At 44.0% G+C, this 27,665-nt stretch overlaps 1 protein-coding gene across 1 annotated transcript; it reads right to left on the minus strand.

The window, feature by feature from the left end:
* EGLN3 (egl-9 family hypoxia inducible factor 3) lies at positions 1–27,472 on the minus strand. Its single transcript, XM_058026174.1, has 5 exons — positions 27,116–27,472; positions 7,431–7,550; positions 5,425–5,561; positions 4,666–4,739; positions 1–3,584 (listed from the first exon to the last, which is right to left on the minus strand). The coding sequence occupies exons 1-5, from the start codon at positions 27,470–27,472 to the stop codon at positions 3,547–3,549; spliced, it is 726 nt and encodes a 241-aa protein (XP_057882157.1). The 3' UTR covers positions 1–3,546.
* Between the last annotated feature and the right edge of the window lie 193 nt (positions 27,473–27,665).

The raw sequence follows: 27,665 nt of genomic DNA on the forward strand, positions 1-27,665 counted from the left end.
TTTAACACGACCCAGTGTTTATTGACTCCCGCGACATTTTTTTTAACAGTAACAGGAACACAAAATGTGATGTGTGGTAAAATACTACAAGGGGTTTCTACATGGATCCAATGCAAAGTGCCAGCATTGTTGACCAGCATACAACCTGACAAGAGAAGATGTAGTCATAACTCACTCTCAGATATCTGCTGGGAGTACATCACAGTCAAAGTAGACTAGTCATTTGCCTGCAAATAGACACATTTTCTTCTAGATGCAAGTGGTGTTAGAGCCAGCTATTCTGCAACAAGAAATATATATAATATATTCCAGCATTTTAAAAAACACACAGGACTAAAACTGTTTAAAAATAGAAGGGGAAAAAAGAGTGGAACTTTTTAGACACTATTTTGTAGAAGTCTTTCTTCATAGAACCAGAAGTAATCTACAGAAAAAGATTTATTAGAGGCTAGTTTGCTCAAAAGGCCAGTGCTCACAGGTTTAAGAATAAAAACAGTCTCTTGATTTTCAGCACTGTCTCCTGGCCTTTTTTCCTCCCTGCACAACAAAAACCTCCTGTTGAAAATTGCAGCTTAGTGGCTCTGCACATTTTTCCCACGCAATTGAAAAGGCAACCATGTCTTTTAGAGCCATCAAAAACTTGCATGACATGACATGCCTGTCATGAAACATCTTCACAGATATGAACAATGAAGGCACATTACCTAAAGATTAAAAAAAATACCAACCAGAATTTTTGGAGGATTCAAAGTTAAATACCTTAGAGAAAGCATTCCTTTTCACAACTGGCTGACAAGTGCTGTTTAGCCATTTGATTCAAACAGTTTGTATGAAGACAGAACACAAGGAAAAGGCCTCTTTGAAATACCCTCCCCATGTGTATGTCACACATGACCAACACCCCCCTACACCCCACTCCCAATTAAACTACAGCTTCTTCAAGGTGATCATCCCACTGAAAACAGAGTAGAGACCTGAAATGGAGGACTGAGGAATTGGTTTGAAGCTCTCAAGCCCTCAGTGTTTTTGCACTTGATTACAAGTGTTAATAAAGACAACACACCCTGCCACAGAATAATTTGCTCTGTCTTCTATATATGTAATATAGATGAGGAAGATCTTCACAAAAAAAGAAAATATGTATTTATTTACAATAAATGCAACTATACTGCTCCATGCTCCATTCACCACACATTGCTGACCGCTGCAGAAACCTGGTGGCAGCAACAGTGATAACTGAAGTACCTTCCCTTTTCAGCCCTTACACAAAGCTTCTCCCCTTCCACCACATTGTTTTCCCACTGTTCCAGGCTCCAGTGAGATGTGTACTAACAATGCTTTCTAGTTCATTTTTAAGGTTACAGTTTCTAGAGGCAAAGCAGTATTTCCTCTGCTCTGATTCTCCTCCTTTTAAAATCATATAAGAGTTTCAAATTTATGTGCCATTATTAACTTTGAATAGGTGTATTCCATCACGTTCTGTAAATAGTAATGCTGTCTTCTCCAACACCTCTCACATTTCAAAGGATTACCTCTCTCAAGGAAGACCCTTTCACCTCCCACATGAACATTTTAGAATAAGAATTTCAAGTTATCACTAAGTTTCGTTCAAGTCTCTGGTATTACTTAGAATCAACTGTAGTAGAATAACGTTTTTTTTTAACATTAAAGAACATTTATCACGTTCTTTGTCTTTTTCTAGTTGTTAAGATATTAGTCACAAATGTTCCCTCATACTCCTCTCTTAGGGTGCACGGTGCTCAGGCCTATACAACCTTAGCTGGATCTCTGGGAGAAGCCAGAGAGAATAAGGGGTTTCTTAGCACTGCTGTATTTACATTCAGCATTCATGGGCAGGCTGAAGGATGCTCAGCTTTTCTTTAAGACACAAAACAACTTTAAAAAATGCTCCATCTTCTATTACCATTTTTTAAGTCATGAAAGTTACTTCTCTTCTGTCCTATGCAGCTGTTACCTGTCACTGACATTTAATAGCTGCCATTGCATACAACTTTTCCATTCCCTAGTTGTTCAAGTGCAGCCCATCACAGCCCAACAATGCAGCAGAGCGTGGGGAAGCCGTGCAGGGGCCAGAGGTTCAGACACACCACCTTCCCCAGCATGGGCAGGTGGCACAGGAAAATATGGGACACTGAAGGGGGCATCTATTTGGAACATTTAATAGGGTCTGACATACACACTGACAGCACGAGATAAAAATGAATGCAAGTGAGTGTATTAGGCTGAGAACAATTCGTGTGAGTGATAAATACATCCACTGCCAGATCCCAGCTTCATTAAGAGCTATTCTGAACTGCATAGTAAGTGCTGGTTGTAGAAGTTTAGACAGTAGACCAGTTACTCACTGAGCCTAATAAGTTTAAAAAAAATAATGGAGGGAAAAAATGTGTGCTTTGCCATTGGATAACTCTGATCTCACAGCCTGGGCACAGCAGCAGTAGTTACCTGCCATCACAGATCAATTGAAACAGAATTGCAGTTTCATTCAAATTACATATGCATGCAAAATTAAGCAAGTGTGTTCACTAAGAATATGTAGCATAAAAATCAGGTCTAAGTTACCCATTATTTATCATATATTTGTCAGACTGCCAGACATATCTTTCCCTTTCAGATTCATATCTATGTCATACAGAACACAGCAGATGGAGAAGTCACAAAGCAAACACTTCTCTACATATCACTGGCCTTAAGGGCCAATGCATTGTGTGCCATAAGCCTTTCAAGTTTACCAGATTTTTGGGAGAAAACAGCTGCTTTACCAAACTGTGAAAATAGAACACATACAACCCATACTGCTCAAAACAGAAAAAATAATGGTTTTATGAAGTGTGAACAGATGCATAACTACTTTCCCCCCGGTCCTGGGACAGAAAGGGCAGTAAAGCTACAGAGCTAGAATGTGCCTCTTGAAGAGCAAACAAAATCCAGAAAATGCAACAACTGTGTAGACAAACATATGGGAAGTCATGTTTCTGAAGAGCTGAACCAATGTTCTGCACAGCAAAATGATGAACAATACATCAACAGGTCCATTTGGGACAGACTGTAAAATGCTCTACAAACATCCCATTTAATTTCTCCTGTCAAATATCTCTCTGTGCCTGTCAGCAGTCTGCCAACTGATTTTAAACTTGCAAGGCTTCTTCCCATTTAACTAGAACTTTTTTCCCCATAAAGTGCAAATAAGACTCAGTTTTTTACCGCTAGTTCCAATGACCATTATCTTAGTTACAAGACTGATCAAAAGCCAATTGGCTGAGCCACTACCACTAGGCTTGAGTATCACATACTCTTTTTTTTTTTTTTTAAACCCTGGTTATTTTTTCCAGCAAAGAGCAAACAAGTCTTTCTTCTACCAGATGCAGCATGACAGGAGGCTGCCTTAAGTACCATCAGTGTAAGATGCACGTGCTAGACACCACCGGTGCATACTTGTGCAAAAAAATGTTTTGCCCTTATTTGCTGGAAATGGAAGTCATCTTTGGGATCTTATTTCCGCACAAAGAGTTCATGAGCAGTTGATTAGTCTTCATTAAGAGGTGCTTCTCTCTTCCTCGCATCTACATCAAAAAGAAAAAAAAAACAAGAAGTGGTTAAACCAGGGGGTTCTGACTGTATTCATCTGAAAACTCAGAAACAGAAAAAAATTGGTTTATTTTCTTTACATTTCAGAATCATGCCATGAATCCACTATGTGGATTGATCTGCTACATGATACCACAGCATGTTAACAAGGACAGTCACACAAAGATCTTATACATTTTTCATGTTCAAATTGAAGATTATGCATGCAATATTTAAGTAACCCAATAAACTCTGAGACCCCAGATCAGTGACACTTTTCACCCACAGCCTCTTGGCCCCTTTTTCATGATCCTCTTTAAGGGTGAAAGCAGTATTTGCTTTCCATACAAGCTAGAGAGATGACAACAGTCTCTTCTGAAAATCATTTGACTAATTACAACTTTGCCCAGCTGCACACATTTTTAAAAAGACAAGTACTCTCTCCACACTGTTTTTTGAGGAGGCAGCCCTTGAAGACCAGATCTTAAACTGCTCTGAACAGCAACCCTTAGATCATGGTCCCCGGTAGGGTGTTGAAACACACCTGGACAACTCAGTCTGTGACCCATATGCCATTAGTGCAGCAGTGCCATTAGAAAGCTGGGTCACCCCTTTGTGGGCTTCTGCCCTTCACTAGTACAGGAGACCCTATTCATCCAGAACATTTAGAGAACACAATTATTAAACTGTCCGTGAAAGTCCAAACAGAGTACTAAACAGGGTTTGGAGGAGGCAAAATATACCTCCCAAATAACAAAAGAACAGCTGACTCCCTGTGGTTGGAGTATCCACCTAGGGTAGGAAAAAAATGTCAGTCATTTGGGACTCAAATCAGAAACTGTCTCTCCCATTCTCCCCATTTTGTTCATCAGGGATTCATCAGGGCCAGGCCTGATCTCCTGTCACAACTTCTCCACCTGCATAAAATAACTGACTAGCAATAACAGGAGAAAAAGCTTCCTAAATATGCATTACATATGCTTGTAGTTACAGAACCACTTCTGCTCTATCTCTGACTCTGGAAATACCAAAATGCATTAAATTCTTTCTAGTGAACATTTATAAAAAAAATCATACCAGTTAAGTTCCTGAACTTCTTTTTGGCTTCTGCTCTTTCTTCGGCATCAAAATACCACACGGTCATGGCATATCTATAAAAGAAAGAAATCTTGCATGTCTTTCCACAATTGATATTAAAATACAGCAGTGCACTTTTATGCTCATGGAGAAAGCAAAAACAAAACTGGATTAGTAGACTAAAAAAGTAGAATGAAAGTGACACATCTTTAGAGGCAAACACAGGCAGCATTTTAGTGCATATTTTAACAAGTCAGAAATATAGGTGAGAATTTCTGCTGGAGGCACAAAAGAGAGCACGGCCCCTGGTAACAGAGGGCAAAAGTAGCTTCCAGACCTTTGCATGTTTTTCTGTTCTGGGAGGCCTGTAGGCAGCTTGGGGGCTGCCCTGCGTCACATCAGCTTTTCACAGGCTGCTGACAGATGGTAGCCCCAACAATCCCTATAGTGTTGCAAGGGCAAAAGAATAACCCAGCACCTCCCAGCTAAATAGCTATGCCCAGCTTGGAAGATTTCTCCTGTTAATGGTTGAGGGCCTTTTTTTCCAACACATGAGGAAATGTATCATTCGAGCTTGCTCCTCCTTACTTAATGAGAGAATTCCCAATGACTCAAAACCAGGAAATTCACTCAACATCTGTCTATTTTTTATGCACATGTATTTAAACATGATGGCCATAATTTTGGATTAAAATACTGGTAGAAGAGATGCTCTGGGGTTTTTCCTAGCCAAAAAGCAATATTAAATATGCTACTTACCTGGTTGCATAAGAAGGCTGGACTTCATGTGGATTCCTTCGATCTGACCAAAAAAAAAGTAATCGGTCAAAAATCGGCTCAACATCTGCTACATAGGACTTTCCTTCTGGGAATATTCGAAGAATTCCACCATGCAGCTGAAAGAAAAGGAAAGATTGGTTTTTTGCACATATAAACAGCCACACATTCACATGAAAAATAACTTATTTCTCTCTCCTCCACACCTAACAAATGGGGTATAAACATCTAATGGTAAACATGACACCTACGTGACAACACTGGAAAACCTTACTGTGTCTCTTGGCCACTTTGTTTTACCAGTCTGTAATGCTTCAGCTTAAGCTTCTGTCTAAAGCAAATGAACCAAGATAAGGTAACACCAGCCCTGCAGCAAACACTGGGAAACTTCTGAGCTTCCAGTCACATTTCTAGAACCAGTGAATACCACAAGCTGCTCCACCTGACCAGTCTGAGATCAAGCTCTCTGCCCAACTCTTCTTAGATACTGCTCACGGTATTTCAGACAACATGCCTGATCACTTAGGAGTTAAATTCTACACCTCAGGAAGAGTGAAGTCTGTTTTATTGTTACATTTGTAAAACTTCTCAAATGCATTATAGATCCCAGCCACTATTTTCCCTACTCATAACACAGCCTGGTTTCTCTACCATACAATTCCTGTCTTTCACGTGCCACAATTTTCAGGAAAAAGGTCTGCTGATCTGCACACACTCCAGAAACTTCAAGAAAAGATGAAGATGAACCCTGCCTCATCCTGCTGCTGTTAGAGTGCTCTTTGGAGACTTTAATGCTGCATCACAGAGTGCAGTGCAGCACCAACCTGATGTGGTACCTCCACGTCACATGCAGACCTCAGTGAGAAACTACTAAGCCAGGTTTAAAGTCACATAGCTGTTTTCAAAGCCCAGTACTCTTATACTCTTATATAGCATGTCCTCCAGCATACACTTACATAAAATCACCATCACATCTACATAATAAACTCCATCAGTGCCCTGAATTTCAGTTAGCTTTTCTTGGTGCTCACTTGGGTGCCTCCCCACTATTTGGATATGGGTGTAATGCACAAAATAAACTGGATATTTGCATTTCTTCCCACATCTCCTCCTTCATTTTATTACATTGAGATGTTTCACTGTCATACTCTCTGTAACAAGATGTGCTTTTCTGCAACACTGCATTTTTCAATCACATTGTCTCTGTATCTGAACTCGCTTATTAGGGTTCATTAGTATTAGTATTTACCTGTTCTTAAAGAGCATATTGTCTTAAAAAGAGGTTAGAGAAGCAAACAACATTGTACAATTTTCAAGTAATAACCCTCATGAACATTTGTGGTGCATTACAACAGACAACAGACTTGAAAAGAGACATTCTGCAATTTTACAAACTCCTCTTTTGTTTCTAATTTAATAGTATGGCACATTCAGGGGTGACTTAACTGCCTTATAGTAGTAATATAGGCAGGAACAAGAGTTCTATCCAGTCAAGAAACCCACTGGTGGAATCAAACCATGTTTGTTCCTCTTCCTAAGCCCCACTGCTTCATAAATAAGAAAAGGGAACTGCCTGAATATCTTCTGCAGGTTAGCCTGAAGTATCAAGAATGACAAAGTCACAAATTTGGGCTGTCATTTTACTCTGCTCCCACAATCCACTTATTCTGTAGTGAATTGATTTTCTTTTTCTGCTGTTTCCTCTAAACAAAGTGTTAAGAGCATACAGGCCAGTGCTTATAGCTTTATCCTATAGCAACAAAACAGTATGTGTGTAGAATGAGAGAAAACAATAACGAAACAATTCACATTCTTACTTCCAAAGCATTGACAAAAACAGACAGAAAAAAAAAAAAAAAGAAGAGATGAAGAATGGACCAGCAGCTCAGAAGTTCATCAGAGTTCACAGAAACAACAGACAGCTCCAGAGCTCTGTTTCTGAAGTAGTTTTTCCTTCCTGTTGTGCCTCGACCCCATGGCTTACTCACCTTGGAGTCCCAGTTCTTGTTCAGGTAATAAATACAGGTGATGCAGCGCCCGTCACCATTTGGATTGTCCACATGACGAACGTACCCAGTCCCATTTCCAGGATAGCAAGCAACCATAGCCTGAAACATATAGATTGTAAAATAATTAATTCTACAAGATGTCCACCTTCAGTTTTAATTTGCTAAGCATCTTCCCACCACCAGTATGGCTCACTATTTCTCAGATGATCAATCCAAAACCTAGAGCAGACATCACCTGAATGTATTTTTGCACAAGTGTTCTTCACAGGACAGCTCAGCCAGTGTGAAATTCAAAACTGGAAAATAAATACCCTTATAATTCACAACATATACACTAAAATAAAAGGGAAAAAAGTGAAACTAGAGCACTAGTATGCATGGTACAAGCTTGTAATAAGCTACGTGACTTTGAGGCAGTTTCAGCTGAAATTTGCTTGGGTTTCTACAGATAAGCAGTCATTGCAAAACAGATTTTCCAGTCATAATGAAAGTAGAAAGCATCCCAGGATGTCATGCTTTACTACCACCATCCTCCTCTATTCATATCTTCCAGCCATTGTCATGTACACCCCTGTGTGCAACTCAAAGTGAGTGGTCCCCAGGAGGTGTTGGTAAAACTCCATAGAGCAAAGTGTGCAAAAAGCTGCAGCTCCTTTGTGCTGTGTTTGCACAGGGCAGTGCACGTTTGCTTTCATGGACTGAGCCACAGAACTAACCAAATAGCTTTCAGAGCATTTCTCTCTTTGATCATCTTCAGACTTGCTGATACAATCACTTAATTAATGGTTTAAATTTCGTCTTGAATGATAAAATAAGCCTAATATGAATTACTCCAAACCACAAGGCAATCAACAGGTCTTAAAAGGTTTTTACAGTAAAAACATATTAAACTTAATTGACTTAATTAGCAGCCTAGGCAGAATGCAGGCAAGATCAGGTGAGACTGCTGGTAGGGTACTAGATCTTTCACTCAGTGTCTCAGTCACTCATCATTATTGGGGCTACTTGGCAGTGAAACTGATCACCCCTAAAGCTGTTGCAATAGAAGTCTTGTTCCTACTCCCCTGACAACTCCAGATTGCTTGCAAGTAATTAGCAGCAAGAGTGATGGGAAATGATGGACTAAGTTCAGCTGGAAAACTGCAGATAGTGTTCAGATGTGGGTTCTGCAATTATCACTCCTCAATCTGTGTGCTGCGCTACCATGAACAACTTGTGCACGGAGCACACCACAGGCTCAAGTTCAGCTCACTGTCCACCAGGATGAGCTGGGGGTTCCCAGGTTCCCCTGGGGAGCAGAGCTTCTGGCAGCCCCCAGCCTGTACCTCTGCAAGGGGCTCCTCCTTCCCAGGGCAGGAGTCAGATTTGCCCACGTTTAATTTCATAAGGCTCCTGTTGGCCTGTTTCCCCAGCCTATCTGGTTTCCTTTGAGTGGCAGCTTTGCCCCCAAGGGCATCAACTGGTCCCTCTCAGTTTGGTGTCTTCTGCACAGCTGAAGAGCACACTCTGCCATCTGTTCCAGGTTACTGATAAATAAAGGTGTGTGTTTAACACAACAGGTCCCATGACAGATCCTGTGGTGCCCCATTTGGTAGCAGCCTCCAGCTATTGGAGGTCTGATGGACCATGACCCTTCAAGTCCAACCATCCAATCAGTTTTTTACCCACCTACTTTTCCATCCTTTCAGACAATAAAACCCTAACTTCACATATAACAGTATTTTACGTGCCTGTGCCACAGAATGAGGATTGTGTACCATTTGCATGACCTGCAGTGATCTGATATGCACAATTTATAATGTAATTGATAGTTGGAGGTTGACAGTATAGGCTTTACTAAGAAATTTTTATCTAAGAACCCCAGAATTCCTGTTTTCTTCTTGCACATGTGAAAGGCATGCTGTTCTCATGGGACATGACCAGGTACAGTACAGCACATGCTGATTTAATCAACAAGGAAATTTCACTGTGCCAACAAACACCAGCACAGAAGCTACTGCCAGCCAGCACAGTACATCCCTCAAACCCTCTGCTACCAAGAACAAAACCTATCCACAGGAATCACCATGTATGAATTAACTTTCCTCCCCACAACAAGCACCAGCTCAGCACCTGCAGGCAGCAGTAAGGCACCAGGGCCCGCTCTCCACACCTCAGGCCAAAGGTGCCGACAGACTAGTGGCCTGCAGGGTCAGGACGTTATGCTAAACAAAAGCAAATACTTTTAATTCCAAGTAATAAGCCCTCTTCCATACACCTAGCAGTCAGGTAGATGCCTTGCTGTAGATCCTGTCTGCTCTGTTGTCATTCTGCTGTAACAAATGGCTCCAGAGCTGCACTACATTTCACTATCAGCCTGATAACAGCAGTAAGGGCCGGTCTACAGCTCAGTGCTAGAAACACGTTAAGGGCATAAGTCTGGTGGAAACCACAAGTCAGCTGTATCTGCAATGTAATAATGGTCTGAGGAAGCTGGGCCCTCACTGGAGGGGATAACCCAGCTTGTGCATTCCCCATCCCAGTTACTAGCACAGCACCTCATGCAGGGGCACCTTCACCCATCCCACATGCCATGAGCTGCATCAGGTCTAACAATTAAAATAGCAACCTTGTGTAAAACAGGATCTTCACACGCTGGGAAACATGACCCTGGTGCCCCTGAAGCCATTCAATCACTCCACTCCTCAACTGAGCAGGGAAAAATGTAATGAAAGGCTCATGGGTTCATAAGGATAGGAAGAGATCACCCACCAGTAACTGTTGCAGGCTGGGGAAACTAATTTAATTTATTGCCAATCAAATCAGAGTAAGATAGTGAGAAATAAAACCAAACCTTAAGACACCTTCCCCCCACCCCTCCCTTCCTCCCAAGCTCAACTTCACTCCCAAGTTCTCTATAGGCCAGCAGTGGGTCCATCTTGTAGGCAGCTGGCATTGCCTCTGTTGGACATGGGAGAAGCTTCTAGCACCTTCTCACAAAAAAACCCTCATGGGCTCTCAGCTACCAAAACCTTTCCCTGCAAACCCAACCCACCGTGAGAGCCAAGAGCACCAAGGAGAGGGGCAGGGAGGAGGGCAGTGCTGGAGCTGGATGTGGCACAGGGGCACGGGCACCTGCAGTGCCAGCTCAGCACAGCCCTGCTCACCACACCAGGGGATGATGCATGACAGGAATGCAACCTCACTGGCCAACAGTACCTCGTTTGAAGTCAATGTACAACACAAAATTATGGTGGCCTTAAGTCTCTCTTTGGAGAGTAGACATTACTCCAAGATTACTGAACTGCCTAAAAATCAACCCAATATTACTGCTGTTTTTAACGCCACAAACAAAAAGCTACTGAACTGCAGACCCTGAAAGGGATTTAGGTGCTTTATTTACTATGGAAATCTAGGCAAAAGGCCAGAGTTTCCCCTGGCCTCCCCCACATAATATGCTCCCTTAGAACATGTGCTTTGTCTCCAGCATTGATGCATAATTTATTTATTTACAGTGTGCACCTTTTGCAACTGCAACACTCCATCCCTGGAGATTAAGTGGAACAATTCCCACAGAATCCTAAAGCATGGGCCACACTATAGCTTAACTTTCAGAAGAGCAAAGAGAAAAAAGTTTCTAGTTGCAGTAGCAAAAGAAGAAAAGCAGAAGTGAAATATCCTTTTTCCTGGCACAGCGAATATTTGAATGAAACCTTAAACAATGAAGGGAAATCATTCTGGTCCTCCTAGAGACTGTTGAAATGATATGAAGCTTTATCAGAGCAATGGCTGGAGCAGCTCCAGAGCAGATCAAGCTGGCCTCAGCAGGGATTCCAGCTGTTAGCAGTACTTTTGGAATCATTTAAAGCAAACAAGAAACAGGAGATGAGATGCGTGACCCAGACTTAATTTAGGTAATTTGTGAACATTGGTATCTGCCAGATTAGTGCACAGTCCAGCTACAAAAGCCAGAGGCTCGATAACAATAATCAAACCATTTACCAGGTGTGCACGTGGAGTGTTAGTTAAAAATGTTTCCTACACTTTTGGCTATTTTGTCCAGAAGAGCACACTCCAATTTTGGAAGCAACTCCTCTCTTCATTAACGATTTTCAAACCTAATCAAACTTACTATAGCAGGCAGTGATGAGCAGGAATGTACCTAATATTTCTGCTTTTCCAATACAATCTATTACAATGGCTGCTGGTTGGCTTAACTTCCCAGTGTAAGCACTCAGAAAATTTCTGCAACACTTCCTTTTTTTAAGTTAAAAAAGAAGAGTTTGTCTTACACTACAGCTGAATAGTTAAAAACTCATACCCAGATGCATGTCTTTGGAGTCACACACACCACCACATGAAGACCAATGCTCTGGTAGTCTAGTCAACAGTCATAAATTAAACCTACAAAACTTGGAAAATGAAAAGTGAATCATCAAGACTAAAGCTTCTGCCCTGTCATTTTCGGGGATGTTAGATTTCCCAAGAGGGTGCAAATCAACCACAAGTTAAACAAGCAGCAATTACCAGCTTTAGGATGGACCCGGGAATCGTCAGTAAATTCCACACTGCACAGAAGCTTGCAGAAATAAGTTATCTATCATTCAGTCTAAGTATTACACTCAAGTCAGTCAGAGAAATCTGCAAGTCAAACTGCAAGACACTAGTAAAGTTTGAAGGCAGATAAAAAACAACTGTTCCATTGAGAGGATTTTTCCCTGCCTCCCAGTGCTTCTAGCAAGCAGAAAAACAAATTCTCTTAGCTGATGGCCAGGATCATGCTGTGAGACATGATTTACAAAATAAGCAATGCTAGAGCAGCCTGATACATGGAACAGAACATTTCAGAAGTTCTATCTCTGCTAGAAGATGTTTGTAGGTGGAAACGAACAGTGCTTAATAGGAAGCAGTAGCGACACCAGGTCAGAAGGTCCCAAATTTCAGCCCAATATGTGGTTCTCAGGTCTGAACTTGAGGGCAAACAAAAATCACTTTTGATCAGTCCTCTAGGGTATTAGGACTACCAGGATTCACCTGATTGTCTTAGTTTTGAATGTATATTGTGCTCAACCTGATTCTAGTTCATAGATGTGCACAGTCTTTACATCCAGAAAGGGAAAAGCACCCAGCATGCTCTACATTAAAAGAACATGAGTAGTCTGACATTTCATGATGAAAGGCAGGAGATTCTCAGTTGAGGCTTGACTGACATATAAACACTATGGGGTATTAAGTAATTTCTTATTGCACCCAATTGCACCTAAGCATTTTGTGATGCACAGCTTATAATGGTTAAGTATAAAATATTCATGAACACAATTAAACATTAGTTTGAGTTTATGAAAGTTTAAATATTCAACTACTATACTGAAGTATGAACTGGGAACATTGATCTAACTTAATACTCTATAGAGATGGGAAGGAACAGAGGGGAAAAAATTATGTTGAAACACCAACAAATCAGAAACATTAGCTTAATGCCTGTTGGAAAGGGAATCACCAGTCCCAAGAGGGAGTAAAAGTCTGCTAATTTCAATCAAGCAACACATGAAATGGGCTTCAGTAGCATTTTTCTCATATTGCATGAGAAACTGGTCCCTCATTTCCTCACCATAACTTGGTTACCAGTCTTCAATCAAACTATTACTTGTAACTGTGTAAAAAAATCCTTTTTCCATGGATAGCACTTTCACCAGGTGGTCTGGTACTCGCTTCTGGCTTACATGCAAGCCTGATCATTAGATTCAGATCTTCCAGCAGCTGAAACCTCATCTCTCCTTTCTTATTTTTTTAGTCTTTTGAATGCACCACAGCTTGCTTGTTGCTTACAGGTAAATAAAAGGACTTTTTTAAAGAATTTCTTAAGAAACAACCTGAGGATGGGAATCGTGGGAAAGACTATTCTCTCATCTGCAGGAAGAAGATGCTAAGACACTGATTTATTTTTGCTCACCAACCAGAAGTCTTTTATTACCTGATAATACTCTGATTACTGTATGATGGAAAACTGTCCCCACTTGTTAAATTTCTTTTAAGAACTAAGAGTAGAAAGAAAGAACTACCCATGAAAGCTCTGTTCATGGATTAGCTCCATGCCACACAGCTGTTGGTGATTGGCATGTTATCTAGTTGTAGCTCAAGGAGCCTCTAATAAGCTCTCAAATCTTATGGAAGGTGTCTGTAAGGAAAAGAGATCACAGATTGATGCTGCTTTAAAAATGAGCTCCCTGTTAAATGAATCTGTGATGGCGCTTAAGAAGCTTTCCTTATGATTGGCAACAAAATTTAGTTTTTCATAGCCTATTAATATGAAGGACTTGTTTCAGCCTGTGACTACTTTTTTTTTTTTTTTCCTTAGAAGAACACACACTTAGAAATAAATCTGGATGCCCTTCAAGTTCAAGCTGGCTGCCAGAGCAGCGCCACTGTGAAATGGGAAGGCAGCAAACAGCCGTGCCTCATGTGGGCAGCAGCCACCTGCAACTGTCGAGAGAGCAGGGAGCATTTGGGAACCAGCCTTTGGATACAGCAGCGACTCTGCTGAGCTGTTCCCACTGCTGGATACTTCCTGGGATCCTACAGGATCCTAAAGTCAAGGGACAATTCAGAAACTCTGAAAGGATCTGACCATGGAAGTAGTTCTCCAGGTTTCCATGGGCAAGAGAGTTCCAGGCATTCATTTACCACTGTATACTGCCTACATGGCTCACATTTTTTAAAAAGCCAAGGAAACTAACACTGCTTTCAGATCACCACCCACATTATCTGTATTCAGCCTCTGGTCACAGCAAGAAGAAAACAGAACACTGAAAGTAAAGGAAACAAATCTGAAACTGCCATAGGAGCACAACTGTCCTTGCAACGAGCATCTTTGCCTGTTGTAGTAATTAAAACAATTAGCCTCCTTTCTTGTACGCTTAATAAATCTACATAAGCCTCTGTGCATGTCAATTAACACTTTTCTCCACTACTTCAAGCGCTTCTCTCGTCTTCCGCAAACACAGAATCAGACAAGATTCTTATTTTACATCCTCCTCTGACCTAAAACCACGCTTTGGTCGGTGCCGTCACCGCTCGCTGTGCCTCGCACGCACACGGCGGCAGCGCCGCTCCAGAGGCGCTCAGCGCTGTGCAGAGCGGGCACACCAGCACGGCAGGACCCCGAACTTGAAAGGCTATTGCCAGTGAATTAGTTCAGTCAAGGATATTCAGATTAAGTCTCCAATTAGCAGCTGTAAACATGCGCAGTGCGTGGATGTATCAATAAAGGCTGTTGAGTTTAGAGAGACCGCCCGCCCTGCGCCGGGGAGCGCTGGCTGCGGGCCAGCGGGGTGATGGCTCAGCGACAGTGCTACGTGCGGAGCGTGAGGCCACGGCCAGCGAGGCAAACTCCGCTCCCGAGAGCGCCTCGCACACGGGCTGGGGGAACAACGGGAAACCCACACAGGCGGCGGCACACAGCGAGGCAAACTCCGCTCCCGAGAGCGCCTCACACGCAGGGAACCCACAGAGGCAGCGGCACACAGCGAGGCAAACTCCGCTCCCGAGAGCGCCTCACACACGGGGAACCCACACAGGCGCTCAGGCACTTCTCGCTCTCCTTCTTACTGGGCTGTCCCTCCCTCCTGCGCTGCGAACACAGGCACAGAGGCTTATCTCCCACACTTCAAAAAAAAATGCTGCCTAATTACATTTAGGATTATTTTTGCCTTTTGCTGAAGCCCTCTTTCATCACCCAGAAAACTCTTTCAGTCCTCTCCTCTCCCCAAAGAACCAAACCTGGCCAAGCTGCACTAATGAGAAAGCATCCCAAGCAATTGATGCAGATGGAGAAAGCATCCCCTGTAATGAGCCCTGGGGGACATGGTGACAAGCACCACCCCCGCAGAAAGGCAAATTCATAAATAAGTGCAAGCTCATTAAGGAAATCTGTAAGGACTGTCCCTGTATGTTCAGTTTCTCAGCAGGGAATAAAAGCCTGGTAACCAGCACACACATCCTCTGAGGGTGGAACATTCCTCATCTGTGGGGTAGGAAGATAACCTCACAGTTCCTGAAATATTCCAGCCTTTCATTCTTCATCAGCAAGTCAGACCTTTTCAGTTCTGCTACTAGTCACCCAAAGGATTACACCACTTTTTTTTTTTTTTTATTTGCAACATTGAAATAACTGCATATTTTGATGCTCTTGTGGTTGTACTAATAAAGGTCAGGAAAGCCACAACATAGCCAAACTTTTGCTGCTGTTGGAGCTGCCTCAGCTGCCAATATCCTTTTCTTTTTATTACCCATTTATTTTTAGCCTGTGGGCCCAGGGCAAGTGAGCAGCAGAGCCCACAAGACTTTTATCAGCTCACATTTGGTATGCAGCACTTCAAACCCTTCCCGTGAGCTCATCAGGGCAGCCCTGGACAGGCTGGCAGGCAGAGGTGATGAGCCACCACCTTGGTGTGCCAAGGGGACAGCAGGCCCCAGCTGCCAACAACAACCCCTCCTTGAGGCCACCACCCAGGATGCCTCTTGTGACCCCACACGATCCCACCAAGCAGAGGCAGCACCACACTGGGGGAGATGTTTTCCTTTGCCCCTCTGGCTCAGTGAAAAAAACCCTTCACTGCCAGAGAGGAACGCAGGGTTCAGAGAAGCACCACCACACTTGGCAGGTACCCCAAATGCGCCTCAAGGGTCCTCCCTGTCAGAGCCATCTGGGCTCCTGAGGCTGCTAACAATCGCTGTGCTGCATAAACAGAGAGATCAACGTTCTTCAGTGCTTGTTATCACAGCAGTAAAACCAAATAACTGCTAATTGATGAGACCAGTTATCTCCTATGTTAATTTTGGAAGGAAGCCATCTCACTCACTACCCACACATCTTTTGCTCACCCATACCTTTACAGAGGACTTGCCTAGATAACAGTATCCTGCATAAGATTTTGAATGAATAATTAAGTGTAAAACCCATTAAAATTATCTAAAACAAATTACCATCAGAAATAATTTCTACTACGGTTCAATAATGTGTAGTTCTTTACCTCTAAGGCTTTGCCTGCACATAAAGTTGTACTGCTCTGTCTACAGGTGCACTTTACAGCAGTGTAATCTCTCAGTTAAAGTGGACAGATGTGTATTCAGTGGCACACCATCCTTCCATGCAGGAAGGGAAACAAGATATTCAGATTCAAGGGAAATTTGTAATAATCAAACTGTGCACCTGTTCTAAAGCTAGGCAATAAAACCTATTGGTAAAAAAAACCAAATAAATCTTAAGTGTTTTAGTGCCTTTCCTCTCCACCACGTACACAGCTGGTACTTACACCACTAAGGTATGGGTGGACAGACACTCAGCAACTCTGAGCAAAGCAAGCACGCACAGACAGACATGCACACACCACAAACTGACTGCCAGCCTTACATCTGCATGTCTCAGAGATATCCACAAAAGCTCTCATCTCCTGAACAAGGAAGTCTGCTCCTTAGCAACATGGACAACGTTAGATTTTGGATTTGAACAGCGCCTGCTGAATTCCCACTTCCCTCTGTCCACTGGTCAAGTGTGTCCCATGGATTTATGCTGCCACCACCTGACAGAAGAGACCAAGCTAAAGGCCAGCTCTGTTGTGGCCACTGACACAGGCTTCAACTCTCCTGCTGGGGCAGTGGCCCTGCACAGGGACACATCCATGCCTGGCAGGTTTCAGCCTGCTTGCACCTGCTGCTCTGCTTGGCTGCAGCCCCCTCTGGAACCTTACCCAGTCACTCCCACCACCACAACTCAGTGAAGCAGCAGCCCTTGGGAGATTTCTCAAGGCCCAGCTCAGGACTGAGTCTCAGAGCAATAATGTTCTGTGGCATCTAAGGTAGTTTCTGCAGGAAGCACTGCAAGTGTTGAGCAAGGGAGGCAGACTCTCTGGTGTGACTTCAGGATGTTTCCTGAGGATGCAGAAAGCCTGGAGCGTTCTTTCTGGCTTACTCCCCTCCTTCTTCCTCTTCCTCTCTATAATCTTTCTTCTGGCAGCCAGTGTGACAAGAGCATTACGTACTCAGAGCCACCCCAGGGGAAGGCAAGGCTGAGCCAAGCTGGAGGCTGGACAGAGGCTGCCTGGGCAGCCAGAGGAGGCAGCCCTCATCCCTGTCTCTGCCCTGGGATGGAGATGAGAGATCGAGGCTGCATAGGCATGAACGGGGAAAGAAACCACCTGGTGGGGGCCCTGCAGCTGGCTTTGGTAGAGATATGGGCTACAAATGCATCTCTGTGGTGGGAAGCACAGAGGGGGAAGGCAGGACAGATACTTGAGGGGAAGGCAGAGCTCTAGGGTTACATATGCCCTTTTCAGTGTGAGGGTCAAGCAGGTACTGTGTCTGCCTGTAGCTCTCGTCAGCACTGGCACAGCTAGAGCCTTTTCTAACTGCAGCCAAAACATTGTACCAATACAGCTTATAACTAGCAGCAGTAGCTTCTACAGATGGTAAATAGTGAAACATGCTTTTAACCAAGTGCCAGCAAAGAAAAAAATATTTGTTTCAGTTACAGACATCCAAGTGTAAAGAAACAAACAAAAAAATCATGTCAACTACATTTTTACTCTTGCCAAGAAATTATCAGTGCAAATGTGAGACTGCACTGAGCCTTTACATCACCAGTTAAACATCAAGTTATTCAATCAAATATCTTGGTAAAATGCACAACTTTGAGACTTCAGTGTTTGACCATCATGAAATGTTGAATTACGCCAAATCTGGCAATGAGGACCAGAGCTCACAAATCCTCTCACTGCTCCTTCATGAGGAGGAAGTCTGTAAAACAGTGAACCAGGCAGTGACCCTTCCTGTTGGGCTGCTTCAGAGACACCATGCATGTGCTCCATACAGCAGATGACAGAGGGTGAGTTAACTTACTGAGGTAGAAACTTTAGTGAATATTGTCAAGAACAGAGTTATCAATACATTCTGGGGGACTCTCTCCTGTTTGTGTACATCTACTTGTATGGCTTTTATGTGTTAACAGCAGGACATGTTATAGCATTTATGGTGATGCTTCTCCTTTTTCCAGTGTGGATGGCTATGCAAGAAGCTTTCTTCACTCCCTGGAGTTCCAAGGCAGTCAGGAAGCTCCATGCCAATCTCCACCAACACAAAGCCCACTGTTCTTACACTCAGGCTTTTCCCATTCCATATGGCATTCCTCACCACACACTGCCTATCTCTTTGCATGCATTGCTGGAATAAGTGCTACTGTTAATGGTATTAGGACAAGTTTGCCATAAGACTGTCAGTTGCAAAAGGCCAGATAAAAATCATTACTATCTATATCATCACGTGAGGCTCCTTGCTGCCTCCCAGGAGAGCACATAAAAGATCACCCGCATTTCAAATGTAACAAAAATATTTATACAAACACCAGGGATGGCACAAGATACACAACTTTTCCTACAGTTTTCTAAACATATTCTAGCATAGTCTAACACAAGCACCAGAATATGTGGTTGAAGTCCCATTGATCTGAAACTGCCCTTAAGAAAAAGTAGTTAAGTGAATTGCTGAACTGGAGCCAGAGTTTTAACAAGATTTGTCTTATCACTTTGTATAAAAAATTACAGTGCAAGAACACATAAGCAATGATTAATTATATTATGACTTACAGACAGGAAAAATGCAGACATATATCTTGTTTGGATTTTCAGGTCCGGAAAGAAAGTACAGAAAACAGACTATTTATTTTGACCAAAGGATTCACATGAACTAGATAGACACAAGACTCAAAATGGGTATCTTTTTTTGCTACAAAGCAGGATGCAATTTCCTGATGTTTGGCAAAAGACATGGCTACTCTGCCATTTCCAACTGCAAAACTTTGGACAAACTGTGCTGTTTCCAGTCAGTGCAGATAGAGTGCTATGGTGTACTCCTGCCATTCAGACTACTCATTTTTATCTGGGTGGCTAAACATGAACATTTAGTAAGCCTCCATGGAACCACTATGGTCAGCAAAAATCTCTTTGATTACTTTATTTGTGAAAAATCAGAGCAACAAGTAGGTTGCTTAATCAACTGCTTTCTACTAAGTGCTTTGCATGTTGGCACTAAGTTTATTCACCTACTAATCTTATCAAAGCACAATGTCAAGAGAAAAATGACTGTAGGGGAAAAAGCCCCTTTCTGTCACTGAGAGATACTAGATGCACATGTGTGAGTGATGGAGGGGAAACAGAGCTTACAGCTCTCCCCAGATCCTTCACAGGAATGATCACAAGTGGTGTGCTGATGGGATGATGTGCCCGTGAACAGTTTAAACAGTGGGAAATAGATGATTTACTTGATATGAACCTCCATCATGATCTTACTTCACGTCACTGACTGAACTGAGAGACCTTCTTGCTTTTCTGACCAACTCTGTAACATCTTTTCAAAGCAGTAACAGGTCTAAACCAAATTGTTACATAGTGTTATGCATCAGTCAAAATCTTCTGTCAAACCCCACCAAGTTCTGCACCACTGCATCAGTTATTCACCCTGGAGCCCACCACAGCAGCCATCAGCCATAGGCACAGGTACCAGAGGCAGTTTCCAAAACACCTCTTCCCAAGAGCTCCTCTACTAATAAACCTTACCAATAAAGCCTTTTCACAGAAGCTTAGGGAGATGTGTTGTTGGCAGCTTTCTAACAATGTTGTTTCAGTCTTCAGCTTTGTGACAGAAGGATTACAGTCATGACAAATCCAACCCAGTGCTTTAAATTCCCTCAAGCTGGAATGCACACATCCTCCTTCATGGAGGTAAAACAGGTAACACTTCCTCCTAGGCTTTCCTTCCTAAGGAAGGAAAGATGGGTGAGTGCTAGGGGGCCTGCTGGTGCCAAGGGACCACTTGCCCCCAGCCTGCTACACAATGGAAAAACTCAATCCAATTGCAAGAGGAGCAGAAACAAGTGACTACCTCAAAAAAACAAAAAAAAAAAGAAAGTACCTTGTCTTAGTAAGAGTCATCTTGAAACATTTGATAAAAGTATTGATCTCTTCCAAGCGTATTGAGTTTGTTCAGGAAACATCTAAAATTCATCTAATTAAAAATGCATACACGCTTGGATCATTGTGGTTCTATCTCCTCCCTCTCTCATCCTTTCCACATGCAAAAGGGAAAGACTTGCAGTACTGTTCCACCACCACCTCAGGAAAAAGAATTAAAAAAATATCTCTGCAATATGGAAGAGGATACTTCCATGTAATAAATCAACCAAATTTCCCAGGAAGCAACATGCAAGAAAAGACTGAATTACATTGAGCCACCATCCAGATAAATTTGAAAGTCAGAGAAAGAAGAGTTTACTGTGAAATCAAATAAAAGCATTGGGATTAACACAGCTGGAATCTTGAATGCAAAGTAACAGGTCACTTTTACTGCATACTTCCTGCCCTGCATCAGTGTTATAAGAATCAATGTCCATTTTAACATATACTGCTATTAGCAATGAACTGTATGAAATGGACTGAATTATTCATTAACAATTACCTTGGGAAAAGGCACACAAATATTAATAGCAAGGATCATTAGGAAGAAATTCTTTGCAGAAAGGGTGATTCAATATTGGAATGAGCTACCCAGGGATGTGGTGGAGTCACTGTCCCTGGAGGTGACTGGATGTGACACTTAGTGCCCTGGTGGTGTTCAGTCACAGTGTGGACTCAATGCTCTCAGAGGTCTTTTCCAAACTAATTGATTCAGTGATTCCACGGCCAGCTCTCCTCCCTCCCAAAATGCAGGCTCAGCAGGGCAGGGCACTGAACTCTGAATCTTGTCATTTCCCCAGTGGCTTTCCCAAGGATACTGCACCTTGTGATGCCGCACACACATCCCCGTGGGTACAAAGGACAAACACTCCCATACACAGAGGCCTTGATGCCCTGTATTACAGTCATACCAGCATTCAGTGAGCAATGGGTCCTCACACTAAAGCAAACTGAGTGGCACATACCTGTTTAGGGCTTGCAAGTGATCAAGCTCCGGTCAGCACACCAGTAAGGCAACCTCTGCAAGTCCCTGGCACTAAGAGCTGACACGGTAGCAGCAAGAACTGCTACCAGAGCAGGCACAGCAATGAATAAGTTACTGCAGAAAATGCATGACCAATGTATGAGAGATTGTGGAAAACTTCACTGCTTTGCCACCACTGTGTAATTACCAGAGTCTATCAAGACTCACTAAGAACTGCTGGACTGTAAAACTACAGACAACAACAAAAAAAATTGCCCTGATGCCACAAACACATGCAAAACTCAGGATAAACAGACCATTCATATCTTTACATTGCCTGAGAGCACTGACACTTCCCTTCATTTATAGGATTAACCACCTTCTGCCTTTCTGTGGGACTATGGCTGTAGAGCACATGGACAGGCTCCTGGCACAGTGTGATAAAGGTCACTGGGTGGATACAGACTTCCCTGGCAAAAGGGGGAAAGGAGGACCAAGAGAAGGCACTTGGCAGTCAAAGGCCCTGGTGTAACACAACTGAAGGCAGCAGGTTTTTGCCACTGCCTACCATGAAATAAGTTTGCCAGCACACTACAGTCAGGTTTTTAAGAGTGAGAATACAAAACAGCTACTGAATTCAACTTGCAATTTCAACACCTGAGTATTAACTCAAACACCATTCTCTAGAGGCTTCCCATGCTTCTGAACCCACTTGCAGACATGTCCATCACTGTCTGTGAAATATTGATCCATTTCTCCAATACCCTGGCCCTGCTGAAAGAAGAATTTATCGAAAAGATTCTCCAAGTGCCTCTTTCAGAGAAGTAGTTCTTCTGAAAGTTTCAAAAGTCATTGAGAATAATTTGATGAAGAACAAAAACAAGTGTTAATATGCCCAAGTTTATACTCATCTGATTGTCAAGTAAAAATTATACATTCCTGTGTATAATTAACCAGGCTAACTAATCTTGCTTGACAAACAGAGATATAAACATCAGCTTTGACACTGAGCCAAAGCAACCACACTAGGATCTGTGCCAATGCTGAATTCTTCAGTTTCATATCATAAAATGACTTGTCTGTTGTATTTACAGTTCCAGTGGCTCTGGACTCCGCCGGCAGCTGGCCAGAAGAACAGATTTGAACTTGTGCATTATGGCACAACATGTGCATTTGATTAGAAGAAAGAAATTATGCATATTTCTTCTGGATGGTGGTACTCATCCGACCTCCCATTGTAAACTAACTGCACATTGCTACCCAAGTATCAAAAATACTTTGTAAGTACAATAAGCCAGTATATCTATCTCAAGGGGCAGTACTGCTCTTCAGCCTACTATAGCTAGAGTTTTCTGTTATTTCACTCTTCAAATCAGTACCTCAAGTCAGAAAACTCAGCATTTCACTGTGTTTTAATTGCAAATGATAGAATTTGAATGTTATAGAACAGCACTTTTTTTCATATATAAATGCAAAAACACCTCACTTCCTTACCTGAGTTATAAGGGACTTTATAAAACTACTGCTGTAACATCTCATCCATTTCTTCAATCTTCAGGAACAGAAATCTTGGTAACAACCTGCTAGGCAGACCATATTTCAAAACCTACCTAGGACCACCCCATCATTTGATAGGCAGAAGAACCCACTCTGGTTTCCAGCAAACACTCACTAGCTATGAGCTGCTACCAAAAGACCTACTTCTCCTGTGACCATTAGAGAGGGTCCACCAGGGTGGTGTTATGGCCACAAGCAAGTTTTTGAGAAGGTTCACATCCCATAGGGACTTCTAAATTAACTAATCTTACATTCAAAACACTTTTTTATTTTTTAACTTTAGGCCATACACTTGACACAACGTGAGCAGTTCTGTTCTGAGCTGAAAACATCAGTCACAGGCTTCCTTCAGCACAGAGCAACTACTAAGATTACAAATTCTTGTTTTATTTTCAAACCAGCAGGACTCACTGGTGTCCAGCAGGTGCAAGATGGGCTCAAAGTCCCCAGAGGCAGTCCTGACATGGATTTCAGCCCTTGGTGGTACCCAAGAGGGTATCTGTGACTCAGGGCAGGAGGTGCAGAGTCCACTGAGAGTGCAGCCACACCAGTTCAAAGTACCTTCCACCCCTCAGCATGAGGACCCAGGCAGTGCTGGCAGCACGTCAGGAGCTGACTCAGCTGGGGTACCCAGGGCAGCAGGCCCTGCTGGCATTGCCCTGGGACCTGCCCAGCCGCAGGGACAGCTGCCCCTCTCCAGCAGAGGCAAAATGAGACAAGGGCATCAGCCTCGTAGCAGCAGATGAACTATGAAGACATCCCACTGCAAACACAGCTTTAATACTTCCAGCCAGCCAGCCTGGTTCCTGCCATACTCGGTCCCCTGCCTCCTCACATCAGGGACTTCCAAATTCCCCCAGACCCCGCACAGTCTCTTAAAAAAACACCCAAAAAACCTCCAAAGACACTCCACCCATGACCAAAACATTTCTCAAGTCTTGAAGGAGAAATTTATAGTACAGTGTTTTCCTACAGGGCACCCCCCTCAAGCCCCTGCAAATGCCAGTAAACCCCAAGATGGAACTTTGGGATCTGGGGAGCCAGAAGCTGCAGCACATCACCCTTCCACCTGCAGTCCCCTGGAGCACCACCTGATGCAGAGGGCCCTCTGGGTGACTGGCCTCACAGAGCAAGCTGCAGCTTTGCTGCTGACCTGAAACACCCACCCCCACTTCTCCACCAAGGAAAGCTCCAGCAGGGTAGTGACAAGTCCTCAAAAACAGAGTGACTTCTGTCCCCAGGCCAGAACATCTCTCTGCACAAGGACATCTATCTTCTCACTCTGAGGAGAAGACTGAACTTGGGTCAATTATGCCTCAGTGATGTCCTTAGTCATTTACCTACTAGAAAAGGGGAACCATTCCATTATCTTACTAGAAAATGGAGACTAGCTGATGAGAATACAAAAGCCAACAAGCAGTGCATTGCGTCCATCAACCTTTAACCATGCTTTGATCATTTACCCAGCCAGTAATTTAAAATACAACTTACACCAAAGATATATTTGTATGACTGGTCTGCAAAGATGGCAGGTTACATTTCATGATCAGCCCTCAAATGTCAGCCAGCAGCTCCTATGAATATCCAGCACCCTTGAAAATTTTACTTCTGTTCATTCTCTTTGATGCAATCTTAACTCTTGAAATGCTCTTGAAATTAATTTGGCAACAGCACAATCCCAAGTGACTTGTTTCTCTCATTTAGCTGAAAGGAAAATTTCAATCATTGGACAAAAGTTGTTCAGGACTTATGTTTGTGTAGCTACAAAAATATGAAGCACTTCACACTGAACTGACATAATCTGACATAAGTTCATTTACCAGGCAAATCTCTCACCTTCTTCCAATACTTAGGCTGAAGACTAAAGTCATACTACTTATTAAAAGAATAAACCTTTAAATAATGATGGGCTGATACAACATAAGTATATTTTCATGACAAACTGAGTTAACATGTACCTAAATGCTTACATTTTAAACAAATTGTTCAGAACTCTCAGTTTTGAGTAATATCTATATCCCAAAACAATAAATTACAACAGCACATGTCCCACAGAGATGTTCTGGTCCAGTTGCCCATGAACATCCCACATCCCCACAAATGTTAAGCTGTGAAAGTTTTATGGGCATTCATTTACATGCGTAATCTGTCAGATAAAAATACTGGATTTAAATTTGAGATTTGTGTGTGTGCATTCATAAGACTTCAGATGAAAAGCAGAATGAGACGATTTTATGGTGGAAGAGAAATGTCTTAAACCTACGTGGGAACCTGCATGCACTGTAGCAATCAGTTGTTAGTCACAGGAATAATCTTCCTGCTGAAGGCATCCCACATCTCAGTTACAGACAGCAGCTGCTATTCCAGGGCCTCACATACCCATGGTACTTCTTATTGTAACAAGAGGATTGGTTACCATTAACATCTGATGAAAATTTCTCTGCATTTGGTTTTATAAAAAATACTGAGATATTGAGTCCCTTTCAGTCCCAGACTGTTGTGCAGCACTTCCATGTGCTGTTTGGAGTCTGACAACTTTCACATTAAAGCACAAGAGCCAGAAGTCTTTCTTCATTGTAAATAGCAAGGCTAGACAGCCTCCTTTTCACTCCAATCCAACTTTTAAGCAACTCCCCACACACACACACAATATCCACCCCTACACACACCCCCTTGGCCAGAAATGCACTTTCAGCAGTAAACAGGTAAACAGAAATCACCCAGAGAAAGGATGGGGATGACCTTTAAGGTGTGCCAAGGCAGGATGGTTATTTATGCCTCCTCATACAAGGGTCTCAACAGGAATAAGTACAATCCAACCTACCCACATTTTAAAACATACCTACCCAAGCTTTAACTGAATTGATGATCAGTAATTCAATGGAGCAAAGAGTAAGGAACCTTTATTGTTCCCACTACTGTGTGTAAATGTGTGGGGGTGTATGCACAGGTTTCAGTGTGTTCCCAAGTCACTGGTGAACATCACTGTACTTTTTTCTTCATTTTCAGGGCAGAATCGCAGTACCATTCACACATGCCCTTAGTCCAGTGCAAGTTAGGATCTAGAGAAATGCCTAATTTCTCCCTATTGTCATTTTTAAAAGTTTCATTGTTTTTGTTTCTGGCATACTCTAAAAGCAGCGGACCTTTTGAAAATGTACTATGTCAAGACAGAAATAAAGAAATAAGCATTCAGGACGACAAAGTAAACGTAGTACCAAGCTAGTTCACTTAGCCGTAGCAAAAGAGGTAAGGAAAGACAAGACAAGTTATCCCACACTAATGTCTTTGCAAGTGCAAATAAACTTCATTGGGAAAGAAACTAATAATACAAGTGTCGCCTCCATTTCTGAGAAAGCCTAGAAAAAAACAACTTATCTCTTTAAAACAAAAGTTTTGCTGCGCTCAAACCACTAAACATCCCGTATTCTGTGCGTACTCGATTCAGTAACGATAATCTCTTCAGCTGTAGAACGGCGACAAGAGTCGGAACCGCGAAACTATTCAGGATAATACATGGGCGAAACATCCAAACAATCGCATCAGAGCCGGGTCCGTGCGTTCGCAGGGAGAGAACGGAGAGCTTGCTCCCCCGCGGAACGCAGTCACGGTCAGACGTTTTCGATGGGGCACGCCCCGCACTGTCCCACCCTGTCCGCACCCGGGGTGAGCACAGCCAGAAGCGGGGGGCAGCCCGCTCCAGCCCATCGCCAGGAGCCGCCGGCAGAAGGGACGGCCGGCGTCACACAGGGGCAAAGGCAAGGGACGGGACGGGGTCCGGCAGCCGAAAAGCCCGGCGAAAACGCAGCAAGGGAGCGGCGAGGAGCCGGCCCGGAGCGCCGCTGGCACCGGCGGGGAGAGGGACCCGCAGGGGGCGGCCCCGCTTCCAGCGGGACCCCGCACGCGGCGGCGAGGGCCGGAGAGCGGCTGCGGTCACGGGAGCCCCGCAGGCAGGCACGGCGCCTCCGCCGCCCGGGGACGGCTCCGGGGACTGCCCGAGCCACGGGCCCCCGCCGGCACCCCCGACAGCGCGGACGCGCCACGGGCCGGCGCCCGCGGAAAGTTTCGGGCACGTCCCGGCGGCAGCTGCGAGGCGGGTCGGGCCGGCTGGGAGCCGGTGCCGCGGGAGGACAGCAGGTCGGGGCCCCGCGGACCCTTACCTTGGATCGCTCTTTCACGTAGTACTTGCCGAGCCGGCTCCCGCAGTACATCACCAGCCGGTCTATCAGCGTGAGGAGAAAGTTGATGGCCTCGCAGCCCTCCTCCGTGCCTCCGATCCACTTGATCTGGTCGCCGCGGAGGTGCCGCTTGGCGACGCCGCGGCTGGGGCCGGCCAGCTGCCCGTCGGCCAGTTCCCCGTCGCGGTGCATCCGCTTCACCCGCTCCAGCACGCAGTCCCCCACCACCTCCCCCAAGAAGTTGTCCAGGTAGCAGAAGCCGATGTCGTGCAAGCAGGGCACGACATACTCCAGGGCGATTCTCTCCAGGTCCAGCCTCATGATGTGCCCCAGCGGCATGGCGCGGCGGGGACGGACGCGCCGCTGCTCCGCCGGCGCCCGCACTGGGAGGCGATGCCCGCGGGGCTGCTGTCCGCTCCAGGCCGAGCCGGGCAGGGGCTCCGCCGCGGCGCGACGCCAGGCGAGGCCAGGCAAAACTTTCGCCGCTGCGGGCTCGGCTACGCACCGCGGCCCGGCGCTGCGGGAGCGGCGG

This window comes from Melospiza georgiana, chromosome 6 (genome assembly GCF_028018845.1).
Source record: "Melospiza georgiana isolate bMelGeo1 chromosome 6, bMelGeo1.pri, whole genome shotgun sequence".
NCBI classification, from domain to species: Eukaryota; Metazoa; Chordata; class Aves; order Passeriformes; family Passerellidae; genus Melospiza; species Melospiza georgiana.

Excerpts from the sequence above, each read along its gene's own strand:
- EGLN3 (XM_058026174.1), bottom strand. The coding sequence starts at position 27,472 with ATGCCGCTGGGGCACATCATGAGGCTGGACCTGGAGAGAATCGCCCTG. Across the intron at positions 4,740-5,424 it reads CAGCCTTCTTATGCAACCAG|ATATGCCATGACCGTGTGGT; the intron begins GTAAGTAGCATA and ends TTTCTTTTATAG. Across the intron at positions 3,585-4,665 it reads GAAGTTCAGGAACTTAACTG|ATGCGAGGAAGAGAGAAGCA; the intron begins GTATGATTTTTT and ends TTTTTGATGTAG.